Source organism: Triplophysa dalaica, chromosome 14, assembly GCF_015846415.1.
Source record: "Triplophysa dalaica isolate WHDGS20190420 chromosome 14, ASM1584641v1, whole genome shotgun sequence".
Classification (NCBI taxonomy): Eukaryota; Metazoa; Chordata; class Actinopteri; order Cypriniformes; family Nemacheilidae; genus Triplophysa; species Triplophysa dalaica.
Genome location: NC_079555.1, coordinates 20,662,465 through 20,684,573, shown reverse-complemented (window position 1 = coordinate 20,684,573; position 22,109 = coordinate 20,662,465). Strand labels below are relative to the sequence as shown.

At 38.9% G+C, this 22,109-nt stretch overlaps 2 protein-coding genes across 4 annotated transcripts in view; one reads left to right on the top strand and one right to left on the bottom strand.

Moving 5' to 3' along the window:
- The window catches only part of def8 (differentially expressed in FDCP 8 homolog), a 39,914-nt gene extending 28,544 nt beyond the window's left edge, over positions 1-11,370 (top strand). For all 3 annotated transcript variants that reach the window (XM_056765888.1, XM_056765891.1, XM_056765890.1), the window contains 5 exons: positions 3,454-3,567; positions 7,712-7,792; positions 9,459-9,599; positions 9,711-9,820; positions 9,946-11,370. In XM_056765888.1, the coding sequence (XP_056621866.1) occupies positions 3,454-3,567; positions 7,712-7,792; positions 9,459-9,599; positions 9,711-9,820; positions 9,946-10,030 (531 nt within the window). In that variant the 3' untranslated portion in view covers positions 10,031-11,370. The remainder of the gene's footprint in view (positions 1-3,453; positions 3,568-7,711; positions 7,793-9,458; positions 9,600-9,710; positions 9,821-9,945) is intronic.
- A 162-nt stretch (positions 11,371-11,532) lies between these two features.
- On the bottom strand, positions 11,533-20,440 carry LOC130435755 (dysbindin domain-containing protein 1-like). Its single transcript, XM_056766577.1, has 4 exons — positions 20,310-20,440; positions 17,455-17,559; positions 16,204-16,341; positions 11,533-12,033 (listed from the first exon to the last, which is right to left on the bottom strand). The coding sequence occupies exons 1-4, from the start codon at positions 20,344-20,346 to the stop codon at positions 11,915-11,917; spliced, it is 399 nt and encodes a 132-aa protein (XP_056622555.1). The 5' UTR covers positions 20,347-20,440; the 3' UTR covers positions 11,533-11,914.
- Positions 20,441-22,109: the final 1,669 nt, after the last annotated feature.

Sequence of the window (22,109 nt, the reverse complement as noted above, 5' to 3'; positions counted from 1 at the left end):
CGTGGCCGATTCCCCCCAGGTGGTAGCCGTCCGCGGCACAGGTGCACCGCGGGCGGACGTTCCACTCGGGGGATCTCGACGCAGTCCTTGGCTGCCCCTCCATCGAGGGAAGTAAGGGAGGTGGAGCTGGTTTTCACTGGAGCGGTCCGAGAGTGGAGCGCTCCAAGTTTTACACAGCTCCTCATGCACCTCCGGAACCCCGGGTTAGCATGAATGACATTTCTGCTTCCTCCTAACTCGACCGCTGGGGGTGGAGCTCGGATTCGTCAGAGTCGGATGTCAGTCTCCCTCCGATGCTGCGAGCGACATCTCATCTACGTCACACATCGTTCCCGATGTGTGTGCGTGAGAATCCGGACGGTATGCCACCGCCGTTTGGGGAACGTTCAGAAGAGCGTATCGGGGTGCGATCGGCCCGTGAGCACTTAGCTGGCGGGTTTACGTTCGCAGAGTTCCCCATATCACTAACGCTGCTAACGTGGGTGGTCATCGGGGCCGTAGCCACAGATGTCACCGCTCGGGTAGCAGACGAAATGGTGGCTGGTTCCCGTAGGAAGACAGCCACCCGTGACCGCAACTTCTGAATGACAATCTGCCCGCAGTGCGCGCAGATGTGTCAACGAACGCTGCTTCAGTGTGCTGGATGCCCACACACCTAATGCAGCGATCGTGTCAGTCCCCTGCCGCACCCAAGAGAACAGCGGGACATGTCGTTCTCGATGTGTGTGCGTGAGAATCCGGACGGTATGCCACCGCCGGTTGGGGAACGTTCAGAAAAGCGAATCGGGGTGCGATCGGCCCGTGAGCACTTAGCTGGCGGGTTTACGTTCGCAGAGTTCCCCATATCACTAACGCTGCTAACATGGGTGGTCATCAGGGCCGTAGCCACAGATGTCACAGCCCTGGTAGCAAACGAAATGGTGGCTGGTTCCCGTAGGAAGACAGCCACCCGTGACCGCAACTTCTGAATGACAATCTACCCGCAGTGCGGGCAGATGTGTCAACGAACGCTGCTTCAGTGTGCTGGACGCCCACACACCTAATGCAGCGATCGTATCCATTCCTTTCCGCACCAAAGAGAACAGCTGCGCTGGAGAATGCTCAGTCAGTCCTGAAAAGGACTTTTAGATAAATCTCACACCCTCGGAACTGCCGAGACGCCCAGGGGAAGGTCGCTGCAGGTAGGGACGATCCGCTGCTACACGTCGTAGATCCGCCAGTAGAAGAAGACGAAGAATTCATTGAATTCGTTCAGTTCGTAGTCATGAGCGAAGGCTCTGAAGAACAAAAGGTAAATGAATGCTGCACGCCGGCTTCCTTTTATACCGGATATCCGGGGGCGGAGCCCGGCATGCAAATTTCATTCGCCAAATTTCATTGGCCTTTTCTATAGTAGTCAGAGTTGATTGGTTCTCAAGGGCGAACCCCATCTGTCGTTCTCGACACAACGTCGAGAGACCGACAGAAAGGGAACCATAATTACATACGACAATTAAACAAATCACATAATTCAACAAAACTGAATGTTATTCTGAAATAAAACATCCACTGCTAGTGTATAGCAAAGTATAAATAAGTATAAACAAAATAAAAGGAAAATATAGAAAATAATAACACTGTATTGTATGGGTGTGTATATAGACATATATGGCAAAGATCAGTCAAAATCTTAACAAATACATTCTTTTTCAATATAAAAAAATATATAAATAAACAACAGAAATTTTGTCACGTATCAATTCATTAAACATATTTTCAACACAACTTTGCAAATTAAATAGTAGTCACAACAATACATGTAACCAAAAAACTAAAATATTCACTTACAATTTTATACAAACACACTCAAATACATAGAAAATGGGCAATTCTTTAAATGAAATAAAAAGTATTAAAAAAACATAAATAATCAAAACAAAAACAATACCAATCATTTGTAGATTTGGTTTAGTATGTTATTCCAAACTGGTAGTAACCCAGCACAATTGAATTGAATTACCTCTTTATGCGTTAAAATAATTGTATTATTAAATATTTCAAGAAACCTTCAACGGTGAAAAATTACTAGCCACAAATTCACACCCTGGAAGCTGACATTGGAATACAGCCTGTGGATGCCTATGTGTGTCTTGTGTTTGTGACTGCCTGTGGTTTCTGTGCATATGTGACCTTAATGAGGAGAATTTCTTAAACATACAAGGGCACTGCTGCATTCCACGGTCAAACTGAAAATTTGCAGTAATGTATATAAAAAGGCAGAGTTGGCAGAAAGGCAAATCGCACAGTTTACATCTGTACATTGTGGGTAATGTTACTACTCAATAAAAAATAAACAGGAAAAATAAAGAAACAAGCGGTTGGGGTCAGCTGCTGATAAAAAATAATGTTCAACACTATGGGATACTGAAAGTTGTGAGATGCTAAAAGCTAGCTAACAGGTAGCTTTTTTGAACCAAAAGATACGGAGCACATAGTAAGAAATGATTAACTTTACCTACATTTGCAGGATATTTAAAAAAAAACTTCTAAATATTTGAAATGTTTACTCACTCATTGTTGGGGATTCCATTTTAAGTTTTAAACCATGAAAATCCAGTCACTAAGATAATTAACACAGCACAAGCAAAAGAACATAAACTCAGAGATCACACACACCTGGTTGCCCTTAAAGGGGCAACACCTTTGCGTTAAGAATTAAGCAGTCAGTGCACATACATGTGTGTTAATGCATAAATCTTTGTTTTCTACCTGAAAATCTTACTCTTGGCAATAAATAGTGCTGCAATTAGTGACAGTGTAGTAAAAAAGGCTGTATTTTACAGCTGAATATTACAGCTGTTATCTGTAATGTGTTTATATAGTAATTAACTGTAATATATTATTGCACTACAGAAATGCATCTCATGTTTCAGTAAAATACTGTTTCCCAATGTTACTGCTAAACACTGCCTATTTTAAAGTTATTTACCCTGAAATTTACAGCAAGGTTTAACAGTGTAGATTATGTGGCCCATGGCTAGCAAATATCGGTGTTTTTTAAATTAAAAGAAGAAAGTACATTAACGGTATTTAAAGAAAACCCTCTTTACATTGTTGTGTCTAGTACCTCATTAAGCCAACACATCTTGTTACAATAGCAAGAAAGCATTCATTCATTCCCTGTTGATTCACTGTAGTCAAAGTTCTATGTTTAACCAGAGTGGAATGTATTCACTAAGAAAAGACTATAAAAGCATTTTTTCCTCTCTTTTTAAACAAAACCACTACCACACTCTATCCACACCATGAGCTATTGCATTATTTATTAGTACCTATTGCATGTAGTTGGACGTACATGTTAAAAGGTGCACATCATATGCATAGTCTTAAGCAATAGTTAAATTAAACTGTTTTACTTTGTTCAAGAATGTTTAAGAAAGTTTGGTTATAGTGTGTGTGTGTGTGTGTTGTCAGGTGTGTCGTTCATCCATGCGCTATCTGACTCTGATGATGTCCAGACCTGTGCTCAGACTGAAGGAGATAAACCCTCTGCTCTTTAATTTTGTGGAAGAATTGGTGGAAATCAGAGTGAGTATTAACAAAAATTGACTTCACTCAACATCAACATTTATTTGAACAATTAAAACGGCTGTGAGCGGATGGATCGTGATCATGTGCAGTCCTGCATAAACCAGTCAGAGGCGTGAAGTTATTTAACTCGCTCAATACCAGAGAAGTGAAAATTCAACGATACTTGAGCAATAATAAAATATTGTTTATCAAAGTTACAACAAATATGTATTTTATAAGATGTGGAGTACACCAGCAGGTTATTCGTCAAACAATCGGTAAAGATCATCATATACGTTTACATTTAGTCAAACATATGAATGCAATATTGCTCGAGTAGGAGCAGAGCCGGTCAGAGACCTTTCATTGGGCAGGTGCTCAAAGTATAAAAGGGGCACATGGAACAAGCCTTAAAATAGGGCTGTGCTCACAACATCAATACAGCAATACTGTATATGGTTATTCATTCCTTGCTGATACATGTATCAATACGGATGCTTCTCTATTGATACAGCAGCAAATGCCATGATGCAGTTTTGATAAATACGGGATTTGAAACTGAATTGAAAAAAAACTGTCCAAACCTTTTAGGTATAGTTCACCCAAAAGTTAAAATTCATCATTTAATCACCTTCAGGTTAGTCCAAACCTGTATAAATGTTTTTGTTCTGTTGAAAACAACAACATTCACTGCCATAGTAGGAAAAAGAAATGTCCCGTTAAGGTTTCCTCTCTGTTATACAGAATACCAGCTGTTATTTAACTGTGTATAACATGGTCACTATTAGAAATAAACATGTCTTGACATATTGCATTGTACGCTTTCCTGTAGCTCCTGTAAGTAGTTTCCTGTAAGAGCATTTCGTTAACAACGCAAAGTTGTGGGTTCGATCCCAGGGGATTGGACATACTTAAGTATGTATAGGGCAATGCAATGTAAGTCGCTTTGGATAAAAGCGTCTGCCAAATGCATAAAGATGTAAATGTAAAGATGTAGGCAATATGCTTTAAAACACTGCTATAACCTTCAGGGAGCAGCTGATGTTGAGTAGACTACTGGGAATGTTGCTGCTGCCGTTGCAGTCTTTGCCGTTGTAGATCTTTTTTGTAGTATTAAAAGTATAATTCTGTTCTAACCCTCTTCTGAATATAAATGATATTAAAGAGAGCAAGTTAAGTACAATTCAGAGGATGAGAAAATCAGAATGAGCCTGTTTAACCAGTGTTTTGAAAACTGTTTTAAGGCACACTCCTGTAAAAACTGTACTACTTATACTTCAAAGTGTTTTAGTCAAAAACTAGTGGTGGGCCGTTAACAGCGTTAACGGCGTTAACGCAGTGAGACTCTTATCGTGCGATAAAAAAAATGTCGCCGTTAATCTATTCTCAAAGTTGGGTTGGGAGCTGGGTCTATACTACGCAAGCTATGATGACTTTCACCTTGATATTTTAGCGCGGATGTATACCAGCTTAACTGCACTGTACGGGGCGAGAACGAGATGTTTCAACTCGCGTGATTCGCGTCATTCGCGGAAGCAGAAGCCGCCTCATCATCTCATAACCAGGGCTTCATTCGCGCCGCAAGTAGGTCTATTGGCTCTTTGCATTAACATATAAATCACTCGCGCTTGACACGCCATTCGCGTTTGGTCTGAACACAACATAACGTTACTGTGAAATTACCGCATTAAACGTGACGTGCTAACATGGATGCAGCTATGAAGCCGCCGGGTTTGCTTCAGGGAATATTAATTTTTAAGAAGCTTCCCAATAGAAACATCGACAAGACTAACGTTGTTTGCACCTTGTGCAATGCGGAATTGGTTTAAAAAAAAAACTTTCTCTCAACAGGTAGTGGTCTAGCTTTAGTTGAAACCAGTAACTTTGTATTGAGATCTAATGTATTATGGCTCCTGTATGACATATCGCTTGTTGCTCCCTCACTCTTTGTAAGTCGCTTTGGATAAAAGCGTCTGCTAAATGACTAAATGTAAATGTACTGTAGGGGCTCTTCCAGTCTCAAGTACCACCTAAACGCAAATCATCCCTTAGCTAATGCGGAAGTAAACACAAGTTCATCTTATTGAACATAATTTAATTTTCATCACCAATTATCATAGTAGAACAGCTTTCTCAAGCAGTTTGTGATGCATTTTGGAAACAGGAGATGAGCCCCTGGTCTAATGTGCCACCTGGCTTGAGACACCCGTTCTCAAAGACTTACTTTTAGTCATTATTTGAGTAGCACACATATTCTGAATGCCTTCGGCAGAATTCAAATGAGCCATTTTAATCTAGATTAATCTAGATTAAAAAAAATAATCTATGCCCACCACTATCAAAAACATAAAAATACCGACCAATGATCCATTCAAGCAGTGAACATGCACCTTTGTTTATATTGCTGTGTGTAGAAATAACATTAGCTGCAGCTAACCTCACTTCAGTTCAGAACAGAGCAGGCTAAACACCCAACAGCCGTGCATGCTCTCTTCACAGCCTTCTTGTCAGGTACTACTACCACTTGTACTAATTTAAGGTTGTGTTCCATTATCATGAGGAATAGTCGCCACCTAGTGGCCGTTTCCAGTTTTGAAATTTGTTATTCAATACATGCAGTGTTGAGATTTAGATCCCAATCATTGTACAGCATTGGGTTCGGTTCACCACGTGAACAATCTTTGCCTTGGAGAAATATATGCCTGTGAGTTTATGTACTATCTGAAAGCATTCATATTATGTGTTAACATAACATTGATTCTTGGAAGTTAAATGCATAATATGATACTGTCGTCCAATTATCTTGTTTATTGTATGCCTGTTTTAGAAAACAATTAGAAAGCATCACAGAAGTAAACATTCTGGAAAGGATAAACTGCTCTGTGTGTGTGTGTGTGTGTGTGTGTTTGTTTGCTTGTTAGCTTGCTGTCTAACTTCTTTAGAGTAACGTAGTTGCGAGGACAGCATAGTCAGAGTTAGTTTAGTGGCGGAGTGATACAAATAGTCAGTGAAGCTGTTCAACAGTCAGTTCTAGTGGTGATCCTTGTGGAATATCACATGGCTCTCACCCAATCAGATTCAAGAACCAGAGAACTGTTGTATAAGTTGTATTACACCACTGCTAGATAAGTTTCTTTTCAACAACGTTCATTTCAAGAATAATTGTATTAGTTATCATTACTCTTGTGAGTAAATGTGCCTTAAGAGTTTTAATTGTTTTTTAGGGTGTTAAGAAACACAGAAATTCTAGCTAGATACCAATGGTTTCGCGAAAACAAAAACATGCTCCCAGAATCCAAAGTCTTATCTGTTGCAGTAATTCACTTTTGCTGTGAGTTTGGGGGAGGGTTGCCTATTTGAGCATACTGTGTCTGAAGTTTTTCAGTTTTCGGAATGTTTGAATGATGATGTATTCCTGTTCGCATCAGAGATCTGTATCTGTTAGAAACTGCTTTGTACCTTAATTTTGAATATAACGGTAATAATGATCATCATAATATTATCTATTTTTATTCACAATTTATTTAATGTAATATTTTGAAACTTTCCACAGCACTGTGTTACGCAGATTGACAGACAACATTGGGCGTACATAGCGCCCTCAGGTTGGCACATTGAATGCGTGAATAAATAAATTGAAAATAAATCTATATCTATCTTAAATCAAAAGTAAAACGAAAATGGAATATAATTGATATAATGCAAATATAACAGTCCTTAAGAGAGTGAGGTGAGATGACCCAGTTTAAACTGCTGCTGCATCTTCTCTGAGTAAAACAAAAGCTAATGTCACTACAGGAATGTAATGAGAGACTGGTTTAATAGAGTACTTTGCTACAAGATAATAAAAAAAGTATAAGTATTACATCTGCAAGGGAATTGTCTTTTTTTGGTGGTTCAAAAATTCACATTTTAGAATGAACTTTGTTAACTTTTATTAAGTGAAATAACTTGCTCAGGGCAGGACTAATTAAAAAATAAACCTTCTTTTTCAATAATCCTCTTATTTTTCCAAGTCTTGATGAAAATAAAGAGCGAGACAGAAATTTTGCTATTGTAGATTCATTGCTTTTTACTTCGTTTTTATGGGCAAGGTGTATTCGTTGCACATTAAAAAAAGATATCCAATGAAATCAATCCTATGATATTTCTATCACTGCAGAAGTTACGTCAAGACATCTTACTCATGAAGCCATATTTCATCACCTGTAAGGAGGCCATGGAGGATCGACTACTGCTGCAGGTGAGTTTGGGAATAAGTCCCTAAACACCAAGGTCAGCATTTTAAAAATGATATCTGCATTTACACTATACACCTGGTGAAACAATCCAATGTAGACTTGCTGACTCTGAAAAGCTTACGCTGTCAAGAAAGTAAAAACGGCCAGATATTGTGGGTAGAGATTTCACTGAGCAGCAAAACTTTGCACCATTGAAGACTCAATAATGTAAATGTGCCAGAAAAGAAATTGTCTTGAAAGGAGTGGTGTGATCACAGTCGGTGTCTAACATTGTTCAAGACCGCTTACTCTTGACACTCGCATTATCCGATCCATCAGGCGACAGTGCAGATGCAAATATGTGTGTGCCATTCATTTCCAGTTTATTTTCACATAGCAATTGAGTTCAGAATCCATGTGCATATTTCCTGCTTACACGTTTCTCGGTCATATGCAGTTGGAGCCACATAAGAGGAAAAATCAGATCAGGTCATTTGAACCAAGTTGCCTTTTATCATGTCTTGTCAACCTTCTTGTCAGTTCTGTCACCATAGTTACCATCATGATTACATCCTGGTATGGATTTATACTCCCGTTTTACTTCAATTCTCAATCTGTCCTAGTTTATGTTTGTTTTCTAGATATTCTAGACAAATTGACAGATTAATCTACCTTTTACATTATCACAGTAAGTTAAATTCATCCCTTACAGGTAAATAATTACTGTTATCAGTATTACAGATAGATCAGATGGGAGTCTAGTTGTAGGAAGAAAATTGGTTGAGAGAGGGTTTGGGTTTGGGAAAGTACCACAAGCCGGAACTCAAACTCGGTTCACCCTGTGCGCAACAGCGCCATATGTCGGAACACTACCACCAGGCTATCAGCTTCGACGTGAGAATATGTTTAAAAGTAGATTAACTGTGAGGATGTGGACCAGAAATATGTCAGGAGAAATAATAAAGAAAAATCTATAATTTTGACCCATACAATGTATTTTTGTCTTTTACTAAATTTTTTCCCGTTCAACTTAAGACTGGCTTTGTGATCGAGGGTCACAATTTATTTAACTATTTCTATATATATTTGGGCCACCCAGTTTATGATCCTGCACCTAAAGGTCACTTCAGCACCGATACAAGAAAGAGGAATTTGAATTTCTATCCATTTAAACCATTTAACAACCACGGGGAAATAGCATCCTCTTATATAGATTTTAAACTCTTTATGTAGCCGAGTCTGTGCTGGTTTGTATTGGCCCCCTCCAGTTTTCCCTTTTGTAATGCCTCCATCTAACGCCGTGATGTAAGCGTGACGTCGGCCAAAAAGGGGTGTATAGTTGATTTGGATAAGACCATCTGCTACATGAATAAATGTTAATGTACTATGTTAAATGTTAATTAATACTAAAATAAACACTACAAACTATAACCTTTCCTCACTAGAAAATAAAAGTTGTTTTAATTCTACATGACCCATAATTCCTTAGAAGTGGTATAAAACAGGAAGGCAAAATTCCATGTTAACAATCATGCAATGTGAGCATGTAGGATTCATAGGCAACTTACAATATCATCACAGCACCTGTGGATTTGTATAAACTATTAGAAATGTTGAAATCTACATGATTTGACAATAACATCGCTTAAAAATACAATTATTGTTCTTACAATTTCGATTATGTCACAGCTTCAGGACCGCCAGCACTTTGTTGAGAATGATGACATGTACAGTTTACAGGACCTGATTGACACCTCCAGCGGGCGTCTCAGTTGCTCCCTCACTGAGATTCACACAACCTTTGCCAAACATATAAAACTGGATTGTGAGGTGAGAAGCACACATGTGAACTAGAATGAAAATAAAAACGATTGAATTCATAAATTAAATATGTTATCTAATGACATGTTCTGTCACCTTTCTTTATCTCTTTGCTATTAGAAATGCCAAGCCAAAGGTTTTATGTGTGAACTGTGTAAAGAGGGTGATATTCTCTTTCCATTTGACAGTCACACCTCTGTCTGTCATGAATGCACTGCTGTTTTCCACAGGTCTGTTGACAATCATATGTATATGGCCACTTTACATTAGATTCTACACTTGTTTGCCTTAATGAAATAAATGTCAATGTATGTTTAGATTAACTGTGTTATGTTGGCTTTTTCATGCTGTTCAGGGATTGTTACTATGATAACTCTACTACATGTCCACGCTGTGTGAGAATGCTGGAACGCAAACATGAGGAGTCTCTGAACCCATAGATGAGCCTGATGAATCAACCAGGTCACAAACATCCTCGCAGCCAAACTTTTGTCCTTAGTCGTGTGTTCTCTGTGCTGTGATCTACAGTTTATTTATTCTTGAGGATTGAATCTTGTCAAGGTCTGCACTGAAGGAAGTGTTACAGTACTCAGTCTTTGTTTTGTTATAGTTCATGTTTAGTGGAATTTCCCTAGAAAGCACTTATAGACTATAATATTCTTCAACATGACTTATTATATAAGATCAACCACTTTTAATCTACTCATTCATTTGTGGAGAACCACTGGTCAAATTATGTCCAAAATCCCAATAACCCCATTTGTACTGCGAATGTGCAAATGTCATTTCTGGAATGTCAGAAACATCAGAAAATGAAATGTTCTGTACTACAATTATAATTATTTGTTGTAAAATAATATATAATTATCATGTTATTATGAATTGTCGACCTGGAACCGTATTTTTTTCCAGAAATATGTGGATCATTACATAAAGCACAAATTAAACCACTTGGAACAATCACCACTCTTTTATTTCTGTTATTTGTTTTTGTTACAGAGATAACCGCAGGGCTCGTAAAGAGAGCTGCTATTCCCTTGTCAGAATGAAAAAATAGTTTTTTACTGTTATTTTCTTGCAACACGCATACAGATGAAGACACATTTCTGATCCATGTTTTAATGCGTTATTAACAACTACAGTTTGGTTCCTGAACACCAAGGCTAACCACAAACACACCTGACCAAGCTAATCAAAGTATTCAGGACGACTTGAAAATGATAAACAGGTGTTTTGGATATGGGTTGGAACTGAACTATACAGCTCACTTCCCCTGAGTTGACTAGCCCTGCCGTAGTCACTGCCTAGATTTTTTCAAAATGTGCTTGTTAATACCTGCGTTTTTCGAAAGTTGATTCAGGATAGAACTCAACTGTTATTCCCATAAATGAATGAACTGCGTGTGTACAGAACAGGAATAAGCAAGATGAAGCAAAGACTAAATACAGCTGCAGTCTGTACGTATTCAGAATTATTAAAGCTGCATTCCGTTACTTGCTTCTCTATCGCTATCTCGGTTGAAAACATAAAACTGCAGATTTCTTGCGAAGTTAAATTCTTTACACGAGTTGTACTTCGGCCTTTGCTGCTTTGATGAATGTGATCATATTGGTTGTCTGTGATCACTACATCAGAATGGATCTGTCATCATATATAGACATGTAAGTAAGAGGTCAGTCCTATAAGTCAGCTGATAAAATGTCACCTGAACAAGTAATAAATCTGCCATTTCTGTTTTGTCCGAATGAAATGTGTTTTGAAATAAATTATGTTACTAGTGTCTTGGCTGTTCATTACTGTCTTTAAACAAGCAGGTTCTATTCATATCAGTAAGCTTATTATAGGTGAAAACTCTGTAACTCTTAAAATAGCACAAATATAAAAGAAATGTAAGAAAACCACAATATACTATAATAATAATAATAATCTTTAATCCGTTCATCCCAAGGCAACATTTATTACAGCAATATTTGACTGAAGTAGCAATTGTTAATATAAATTATAATCATGTAGTAGTTTCATATTTAATAAAAATGCATCATTCCAACATTACTCTAAATCTAAAAATCTAATTAAAATAAATATAAATCAATCAATCGAATTAGTTAACATGCCACGCTTTGTCTCTTTCTGTTCTTTCTTCAAAAGACCATTTTATTCTCATCTTGTTCACTGATATAAACAGGTTTCCTAAAATGTATTTCCAAGTACATTCAGCATGTTATATCATGTGTCACTCTCAGTTCTTACATATCACTGTACTATATTACATCTTGATCATTTTCAGTTGCATGTGTTCGAATCAAATGGAGCTGTTGTATGTCTCAGTCTTGTAAAGTTTCAGCATCCCTGCAGTGCTTTTGTTCTCGGGCAGCCTGTGTTTTACGGCAATGTCTCCAGGAAGGAGACGGCATGGAGACAGCATGGTGCATCAGGTGCCGACCTGCACAATACACATAAATATCATTGCTGAACTATGAATGAGTCGTTTTGGGGTGACATTAACACTACATTTAATTGATTTCCTAAATACCCCAGAACACAATATTCTGAACACAAAAGCATTTTGACTTAAGTAGCACTTGAAAATCATCGTAGATCTACGATTGCTCTAGTGCATCGTAAGAAGGTCACCTGCAGGACAACCAGAGAATTACACTTAAACGCCAACATGTGACTTGTCATGTTTTTATTGATTTGTTTTTTTGTTTGTTTAATTATTTTAAATAACTTAACTAAATTTATAAAAAATAGAGACCAATAAAAATTAAACAACTGAACATACAATAATAATCAATAAAAATTAATATAATAATAATAAATAATAAAATAAAAAATATATAGTATGGGCAAGTTTTTGGTTCTAACAAGAGATGCATGTTTGTTGCTGGATTGCTGTATTAAAGTTACTTCACATGTATTCAAAGTTAAAATGTTGTGTTTAAAAGAGAAATGGTCAATATGCTTACTTGGTGGTTGTCAGTGTCAGTGTCTTTGTCTTTCTCATGCTGGTCTATAGTGCAGACATGATTTCCTCTTTGAGACTATTGTGAACTGTCCTCTAATTACTTATGTGATTTAAGGTTTTCATGCTGTTACTAACCTTAAATATCACACACTGCCTATCATATGTCCCAACAAATGCAGAAGGCAATGAAACTGAATGCCTGATCAGCTGAGAAAATGGATTGATTAGCTCTTCCTTTTATCGTTCTCTATAATTGAAAGGTTCACATTCATAATGCAAACACTTTGTGCTTATTATTAATAAAGTGTTGGTACTGTATGTGTACATTACACATTTTTTTTAACTTTGATTATAACTTTTTAATTTTCCTTCTAACGTGCTAAATACATTGCACAATTACAGTAGATAAGTCCTGTCTACACATAGAAAAAGCATTAGGCCTACACATTGCACAAAAAATGTTTAAGATATCATTACAGAACATTGACCTACCACATCCAAATCGGGTGAAAAGAATTAGCCTAAACATTTCGAAAACAAGCACGTGATACAAAAAGGGAGCCTGTGTAGGCTAAGGTGACATTTCAGCACCTGTCAAACGGTTAGCGACAAACGTAAGTAGCACTTACAGCTTTGCTACTTGCGATTGCGTTAAGTGCATTGTTGGGAAACGCACGTGAACCGATGAAAAACATTCGCAAAATCGCTCGTAGAAAACGCTCTTCACTGCTAAGATCCATCATTATCGGGATACGCAGCCCTGTTTGGTTATAAGCATTCATAGAAATATCGTTCTCTGTGTTCATCAGAACAAAGAAATGTATACCGTTATACAGATTTGGAACAACTGGAAGGTGAGCAATCGATAACAGAATTAAGATTTTTGGGTGAAGTACAGTTGAAAGAAAAAGTATGTGAACCCTTTGGGCTTACTTGGATTTCTTCATAAATTGGTCATAAAATGTGTTCTAATCTTCATCTAAGTCACAACAATAGAGAAACACAGTCTGCTTAAACTAATACCGCACAAACATTATACGTTTTCATGTTTTTATCGAACACAACATGTAAACATTCATATTGCAGGGTGGAAAAAGTATGTGAACCTTTGGGTTTAATAACTGGTTGACCCTCCTTTGGCAGCAATAACCTCAACAAAACGTTTCCTATAGTTGCAGATCAGACCTGCACAACAGTCAGGAGAAATTTTGGACCATTCCTCTTTACAAAAGTGTTTCAGTTCAGCAATATTCTTGGGATGTCTGGTGTGAATCGCTCTCTTGAGGTCATGCCACAGCATCTCAATCGGGTTGAGGTCAGGACTCTGACTGGGCCACTCCAGAAGGCGTATTTTCTTCTGTTGAAGCCATTCTGTTGTTGATTTACTTCTATGCTTTGGGTCGTTGTCCTGTTGCATCGTCCATCCTCTGTTAAGCTTCAGTTGGCGGACAGATGGTCTTAAGTTTTCCTGCAAAATGTCTTGATAAACTTTGGAATTCATTTTTCCATCGATGACAGTAATCCGTCCAGGGACTGAGGCAGCAAAGCAGCCCCAAACCATGATGCCCCCTCCACCATATTTCACAGTTGGGATGAGGTTTTGATGTTGGTGTGCTGTGCCTTTTGTTCTCCACACATAGCGTTGTGTGTTCTTTCCAAACAACTCAATTTTGGTTTCATCTGTCCACAGAATGTTTTGCCAGTAGTGCTGTGGAACATCCAGGTGCTCTTTTGCAAACTTCAAACGTGCTGCAATGTTTTTTTTGGACAGCAGTGGCTTCCTCCGTGGTGTCCTCCCATGAAGTCCATTCTTGTTTAATGTTTTCCTTATTGTAGATTTGTCAACAAAAATGTTTGCATGTGCCAGAGATTTCTGTAAGTGTTTAGCTGACACTCTAGGATTCTTCTTCACCTCATTGAGCATTCTGCGCTGTGCTCTTGCAGTCATCTTTACAGGACGACCACGCCTAGGGAGTGTAGCAACAGTGCTGAACTTTCTCCATTTGTAGACAATCTGTCTTACCGTGGACACATGGACATCAAGGCTTTTAGATATACTTTTGTAGCCCTTTCCAGCTTTATGTAAGTCAACAATTCTTGATCGTAGGTCTTCTGAGAGCTCTTTTGTGGGAGGCATGGTTCACATCAGACAACGCTTCTTCAGAACAGCAAACTCAAAACTGGTGTGTGTTTTTTATTGGACAGGCCAGCTTTAATCAACACATCCAATCTCATCACATTGATTGGACCTCAGGTTGGCTGACTCCTGGCTCCAATTAGCTCTTGGAGAAGTCATTAGCCTAGGGTTTCACATACTTTTTCCACCCTGCACTATGAATGTTTACATGTTGTGTTCAATAAAAACATGAAAACGTATAATGTTTGTGCGGTATTAGTTTAAGAAGACTGTGTTTCTCTACTGTTGTGACTTAGATGAAGATCAGAACACATTTTATGACCAATTTATGAAGAAATCCAAGTAAGCCCAAAGGGTTCACATACTTTTTCTTTCAACTGTATGCCTATAAGACTAGTCCCAGACAATATGAATGTTTGACCTGTAAAAAAACCTACATATAACTTACCCTGACACATCTTAAAAAACTGTGGCCCGGTTTCACAGACACGACTTAGCCAGGACTATCCCTAAGATATTTATGTCGCTTTTATAAAAATGCCTAGAAGAATACATCACTGGTGAGCATCTTGAGACAAAACAATGGCACTGATTTATTTAAAGTTATTTCTGGGTTATATAAATTATATTCAGTTAAGACATGTCACACATTCATTTTAGTCTGGTACTAGCTTTAAGCTTTGTCTGTGAAACTGGGCCTGTATGTCTTATTATATTTCAATATTGTTATTATTTAAAATATTGTTTGTAATATGTTAAAACATATACAGTATTTATTTCCCTCACTTTATTTATGTCAGTGCCATTGTTTTATCTCAAGATTTAAACCACTAATGTTTTTTTCTAAGGTGCCTTAAATATCCTAATTTAATTAAGGTCTAGTCCTGGCTTAAGCTAAACCTCGTCTGTAAAACAGGGCCATTATTTTCTCAGATGTTTTGGTCAAAGCCTTATGTTTCTTACTTATAATACATTCTGTTAACATTGCAATAGCTACATTTGTTTATTTAAATGCATTTTCATCCATGGACAAAGTAATAAGCCGTTCTCTGCCGTCTTGTTTAAGTTGTTCTGTGTATTACTTTTTCTAAAAAGCAGTGTGATTCAGAGTGTCTAACTGAAGATAACCACCAGCAACGGGGTATGTTGTAACATTTGCCCTTCTGTTTCTTTCTGTGTAATTGTATGAAAAGGGTAGGTTCTAAAAACAAAACAACATGGCTGGAGCAAAGATGTCTATGAGATTTGTGTAAAAACATAATTACATGATCTAACTTAAATAGTTTTAGCCAAACATGGCTCCATCATGTATGTTGTCTCATGTGTATCTGTATGAGATATTTCTCCTGAAATTGCTTTAAAAAGTAGAAATCAAGATACATCCTAAATATTCTGATTTACAAAATAGTTTGTTTTAGTGCTGTTCCCGTTGACACATTTCATATGTTTTTTATTAAGAATATCACTTAAACCAGAAATTAATGCAGCGTGAGGATAATGAAACTCACTTGATGGCAAGTCATTGTGCTCATCCTTTTCCAATTCAACAAAAACCTCGGAAACTTCCTGGTCAGAAACATCAGTGAGCTCTGTCAGATCCAACAGGTCAAAGTTCACCTCGAGAGATGACACACTGCTTAAAGGACCTATAAAGATCAATACAGTCAGACGGCCTGCACAAGTCTCAGAACAAAGAGACACTACACACTTACAGTATATAGGGCAGACGCGATTTCTTTAAGACTGCAAGGGAAGCTCAGCTTCCCCTATAATTGTCAAAAAATAAATGGTCAAATATATGTACTATTATGTTAACATTTTATTGACTAAAAATGCGTTAAACACGTTCATCTCGAACGAAAACAATTTCGTTCAGAATCAGCTACTTAGGTCGGCTGACTCGATTTCCTTCTCATTCATTCCCGTAGCGTACAGTGCATTTCTCTGTTGAAGCCCAGCGTCCATTGACTTCAATGGGGCTGCTTTAAACAGTTTTTTTCAGTGCTTAGAAACAAGACGGTCATTGGATAATGCTGCGATTATGTCCCGCCCACGGACGCTCAGCGTCTGCGTGATGATTGGAGGGTCTGTCATCTCTTTTTAATCCACTTTTATGTCCTAAAACGCTCGTTTTTGGGGGTCGACAGCTTATAAAAACGTATTTCTTGTTTTTTTTTTAGCTTGTTTGCTATACACATTGTCACATATCAGCTATTAGACATTTTTTTTTTATATATCATAAATGACAAGGAGGCGGCAGCTTCTCGCAATGCAAGGTTGGTGTGGGCGTGGTCTTCAGATTATGACGCGTATCACTCTGTGTCTCCATTTCCAACTCAGTCCCATCGCGGATTTTGCATGTGTAGTCGAAAGAAAAACTGCTGCAATCTTCATCGTATATTTCACACAATTTCACACCACATTCATTGTTTCAGTTTAACATAATTCCCACATTTCCTCCCGTTGAGTTAAATATATATATATTTATATATTAGATCGTATTAAATAAATGGACAATTTTAATGATTTAGGCCGAAAATGAGCTTCCCCTCTTTAAAAGATCAGCAGCCGCCACTGATATAGGGCACTCCTCAGTAAAACACTGCACGGGAACCAAATTTAAGACCATTAAGCACACTTTAAGCTTTATTTTAAACTGACAATTTAGCTGTGTAATGTCTCTTGCATGAAAGAGTTCTGTATTTATTATAATTAAGGATGTTAACCCTCATGTCCAGTGTAAGGAACATGCTGCAAACCTGTATTCCGAGATGCTGCAGTACTGTAATTTTTCTCCCCATTGGGATGGTGGAAAGAATCTTCAGAGCTGATGTGATCTAACCGGCTCTTACTCTCTATGGGCTCTGTGGAAATATAAGAAACTCAATTGAAGGTGATGCTATATATAGTTAACCTCTGTAAATCTCCCATGAGTAAAGTAATAATTCACGCTAAAAATGAATTCTCATAATTTAATCATCCTCATTCCATTCGAAATGTACATGTCTTCCTTTCTTCAACTGAACACACACAGGAGTCCATCTGCCTATCCTGTCTTATCAAAGCGATGGTAAACATTTCCGTCGATTTGTGCTACTGAAGCATTCAACAGCCCCGTGGTATCCAGCTGTTTCCTGGGTGTGCTATAGGCGCGACTATAGGTGAAACTTAACACTAGTGGATGTCAAATAGGTATAACTTCAGGCCAGAGCGGTCCCAAATGTGGTGTGGACTCCAATATTGGGCAGTAACCTCCAAAATGGGGCAGAGTCGCCACTTGCGACCTCCGAAGGAAACAAGTATACAGAATTCCGAAAATGAGAGTTTGAGAAATTGGGCATTGCATTTTGGGAAGATTCTGCCATGTTGTATGCTCCACATAGCAGTGTATTAGTAACAGCAACAATAAACAAGATAATTACAATGGATTAATTGAAACCCAGCTGGCAGAAAGCCTATGTCTCAAAGACGCTTGTTAGAGATCTGGAGAACCTCTGCTGTGTAAAAACGTCTACTAAACATCTTAGAAGCAGTTTTACATCCATTCTAAATCCTAAACATCTTACAGATATATGTGATAAGGCAGCAGACGTTTCTGTTGGATATCAGGGATCGTGTAAAATAAATATTTTGAATTAAATTTCAACTTTCCACCCTTAACACATGACACTTATTTTATTGAAGCCGTTTGCAACTAATGTCATGAATCTCGGGTGGAGACATGGCGTGGGAACCCAATTGCAGGCAGACACAGACGGTAGGACTACAAAAGGTATTTATTATACAAATAACAAGACTAAACAACCAGGCAAAACAAAAACCCACGAGGGGGGAAAACAGGACAGGATAAAAATATAAACTTTAACAAGGACAAGAACACTGACTAACTAGACTATAAAACAAACACTAAAAACAAGTCACGTCAGATGAGATATGGCCATCCCGGCTAAGCCTGGTTTCTCCCAAGGTTTTTTCTCCATTTATTCATCATTGGAATTTGGGTTCCTCGCCACAGCAGGGCAGTGTTGGCTTCCTCACCTGGAGACTGCATTTATTTATTAGAATGATCTTGCTTGTTCTATAAACACCGTGCACTGTGCTGTGTTTTACCTTACTTTGTTTTTCAGTTTTCCGTATTTACTCCTGTAACGCTGCTTTGGAACAATGCACATTGTGAAAAACGCTATCTAAATAAATGTAATTGAATATACATCCCCTCCCGTCATCTTCGGTCTGAAAATGAGCGACGCCTGGTTGTTCCATCACAGTGAGGATTCAAATGCTTGCAAAAACCTTTATTCATTTGGTTCCCGTTTGGTGAAATGAACTACCAGCATCCAACTTTCAAAAAACTTGAAACATACTTGTTCCGCATTTATTTGACTAACCAATAACTGTGTCAGGATTCCATCTTACCGGATATTCACCTATTTCGTGGTACCGATCCATTCTGCAAATTAAACTTATAAACTTACCATTCTGTCTGTTTTGTCTCTGCCAAAACCTGACAAACTGTCTGAGTGTCTGTCTGTCTGTTTAAGAAAATTTGGTTGTTTATTTGGTACATCTTATTTTAAGAATAGAAAATAAAGATAAGACAAAAATAAAACTTTTAGTTTGGTCACTTACATACCTGTAAATTTAAGAAGCTAAAGGGTCTTTAGCATTTATGCAATATTCATATTTTTTTTTATGTGAAATATGTTGCAAGATCAGAACAAAACCTTTTCGAATTATTCTTGTCTCGTAAATGCATTTCTTTTTGCCACAATGTAAGTGTGAAAATATATGATAAAATGTTCAAAATCCATTTTACCTTTCCTTTAGCTCAGTGGTAAGAGCATTGCGTAAACAATGCAAGGTTGTGGGTTCGATCCCAGGGGATTGCAAATACCTATGTAAAATGTATAGGATTAAGCAGTGTAAGTCGCTTTGGATAAAAGCGTCTGCCAAATGGCTAAATGTAAATGTAAATGTTTTTTATTTTATAGACTGTAGCTAAAAAGCGAAATAGAGTAAAATTTATCATGAATTCAAATTATTATACATTCCTCAAATGGTATGGATTTGATTGACGGCACTATGTGCTGAATGAAATACGCTATATGTGAGTGGGTGCAAAATCAATGGTTCCGACCGCTATGCAATAGACACTTTGAACTTGAACTTCTATAACTTGAAAGGCATGATAACGGATGTTTGTAAAATTGCCATGTAACAATTGGGCTCATTAGTTTATCCATTTTATTTTGTATCCACTTTAGTTCAGAATATTAACATCAAAACAGATTTGACATTTGATATGCTATATTATTTCCAAATACTTGGGGGTGGTTTCCTGTACAGGGATTAGTTTAGTCCTGGACTGAAATAAATTTAATAGCTATCCAAACTCAAAACAACTTGCACTGACATATCTTAAAATACATTATGCTACTCCTGGTTTAAACTAATCCCTATGTCTGGGAAACCGCCCCTTTATCTTTCTCGTACTTTTAACAGTTACAAATGACATCTTGCCATCCAGCTCTCTCCCTTCCATTAAGCATTTCTTAAAATATACGTCATAACAAGATGGTTATGTAGATTAACTGAAATGAGTCAGATGCTGTACCTGAGCTAGGTGCTTCATCCTCTGCCTTTGCCTCCATCCGGCAAGCCAAGAGTTTGAGTGTGGGTTTTGTACAGCAGTAGACACAGCAGTGCAACACAAAGAGAGGCTCAAAGAATGGAGACGGAGCAGCATTGGACACAGGGTGTTGGAGATAGAGAGACATCTCTTCTCTCTAAACAATATTGTGAATCGGGCTACTCAGTATAGACCAGCAATTCATCTAGAGATACAATCCAACACACTGATTCACTTGCTCAGAAAAATACTGCAACATCAAACTTCCTCTACACACAGTTGCCTCAACAATAAATCATAATTTGTTCTATGGGCATTATGAACTGTAATTTGAATGTGTCAAGCGAAGTAAACAAGCCATTTGTATGTTTCAGGGTGTAAAAACTATCTCTGTGACAGTTAATAATGAGAAATGTATTACATTATGAGCACACTTCATTAACTTACATTTATGCATTTGGCAGATGCTTCTATCAGAAGCGACTTACAATACATTATCTGAAAAGTGCCGGCTTTGGTGACCAGGCAGGAGTTGCCTCGTACCGACCGATCAGAGCCGTGGCTGTGAAGGTCGGGCCCGATGTTGTTCTCCCTGGGGTCTTCCCGTCAGTGTCCCTTCTCGCAAAAAGGTTGCTGACGGGGTGGAGGTTTCCCCCTCAACCTCTGCTTCCGGGGTCCCGCCTGTGGGGGCAAAGGAACCGGAGCCGATGTCGAAGGGGTCCTGGGTTGCCAGGAAGTAGACGTCACACGGGATCTGGGAGGCCTCTAGGCGGCCGACTTACGGCGTGAAAAAATTTGGCTAATTGCCACGGTCTGCTTCACCGTCAAAAACTGCTGAGTGCACTCCTCGACGGTGTTACCAACAACCGTGGGGGTGGAGCTCGGATTCGTCAGAGTCAGATGCCAGTCTCCCTCCGATGCTGCGAGCAACATCTCATCTACGTCACACATCGTTTCCGAGTGTGTGCCTGAGGATCTGGACGGTACGCCACCGCCGTTTGGGGAACGTTCAGAAGAGCGAATCGGGGTGCGAACGGCCCGTGAGCACTTGGCTGGCGGGTTTACGTTCGCAGAGTTCCCCATATCACTAACGCTGCTAACGTGTGTAGGCATCGGGCCGTAGCCACTGATGTCACAGCCCGGGTAGCAGACGAAATGGTGGCTGGTTCCCGTAGGAAGACAGCCACCCGTGATTGCAACTTCTGAATGACAATCTGCCCGCAGTGCGGGCAAGATGTGTCAACGAACGCTGCTTCAGCGTGCTGGACGCCCAGACACCTAATGCAGCGATCGTGTCCATCCCCCTCCTCGATGAGGGTGCCGCACCAAAGAGAACAGCGGGACATGCCGCGCTGGAGAATGCTCAGTCAGTCCTGAAACATGAGTCTGTGACGCGATACAGCGTTGTGGCGTTTTCCATAGGCAACCCCATCTGTCGTTCTCGACACAAATCGAGAGACCGACAGAAAGGGAACGTCTTGGTTACGTCTGTAACCTCAGTTCCCTGATGGAGGGAACGAGACGTTGTGTCCCTTATGCCACAAACACGTATCGTATTATGCTGCAGTCGTGAGAGGCTCTTAGGCTCTTCAGAACAAGAGGTAAATGAATGCTGCACGCCGGCTTCCTTTTATACCGGATATTCGGGGGCGGAGCCCGGCATGCAAATTTCATTCGCCAAATTTCATTGGCCTTTTCTATAGTAGTCAGAGTTGATTGGTTCTCAAGGGCGAACCCGCATCTGTCGTTCTCGACACAACGTCTCGTACCCTCCATCAGGGAACT

Coding starts and splice junctions, on each gene's coding strand:
- LOC130435755 (XM_056766577.1), bottom strand. CDS start 20,346: ATGGAGGCAAAGGCAGAGGATGAAGCACCTAGCTCAG. Junction 17,560..20,309: donor GGATGAAGCACCTAGCTCAG/GTACAGCATCTG, acceptor ATATTTCCACAG/AGCCCATAGAGAGTAAGAGC. Junction 12,034..16,203: donor GCACAATGACTTGCCATCAA/GTGAGTTTCATT, acceptor TGTATTGTGCAG/GTCGGCACCTGATGCACCAT.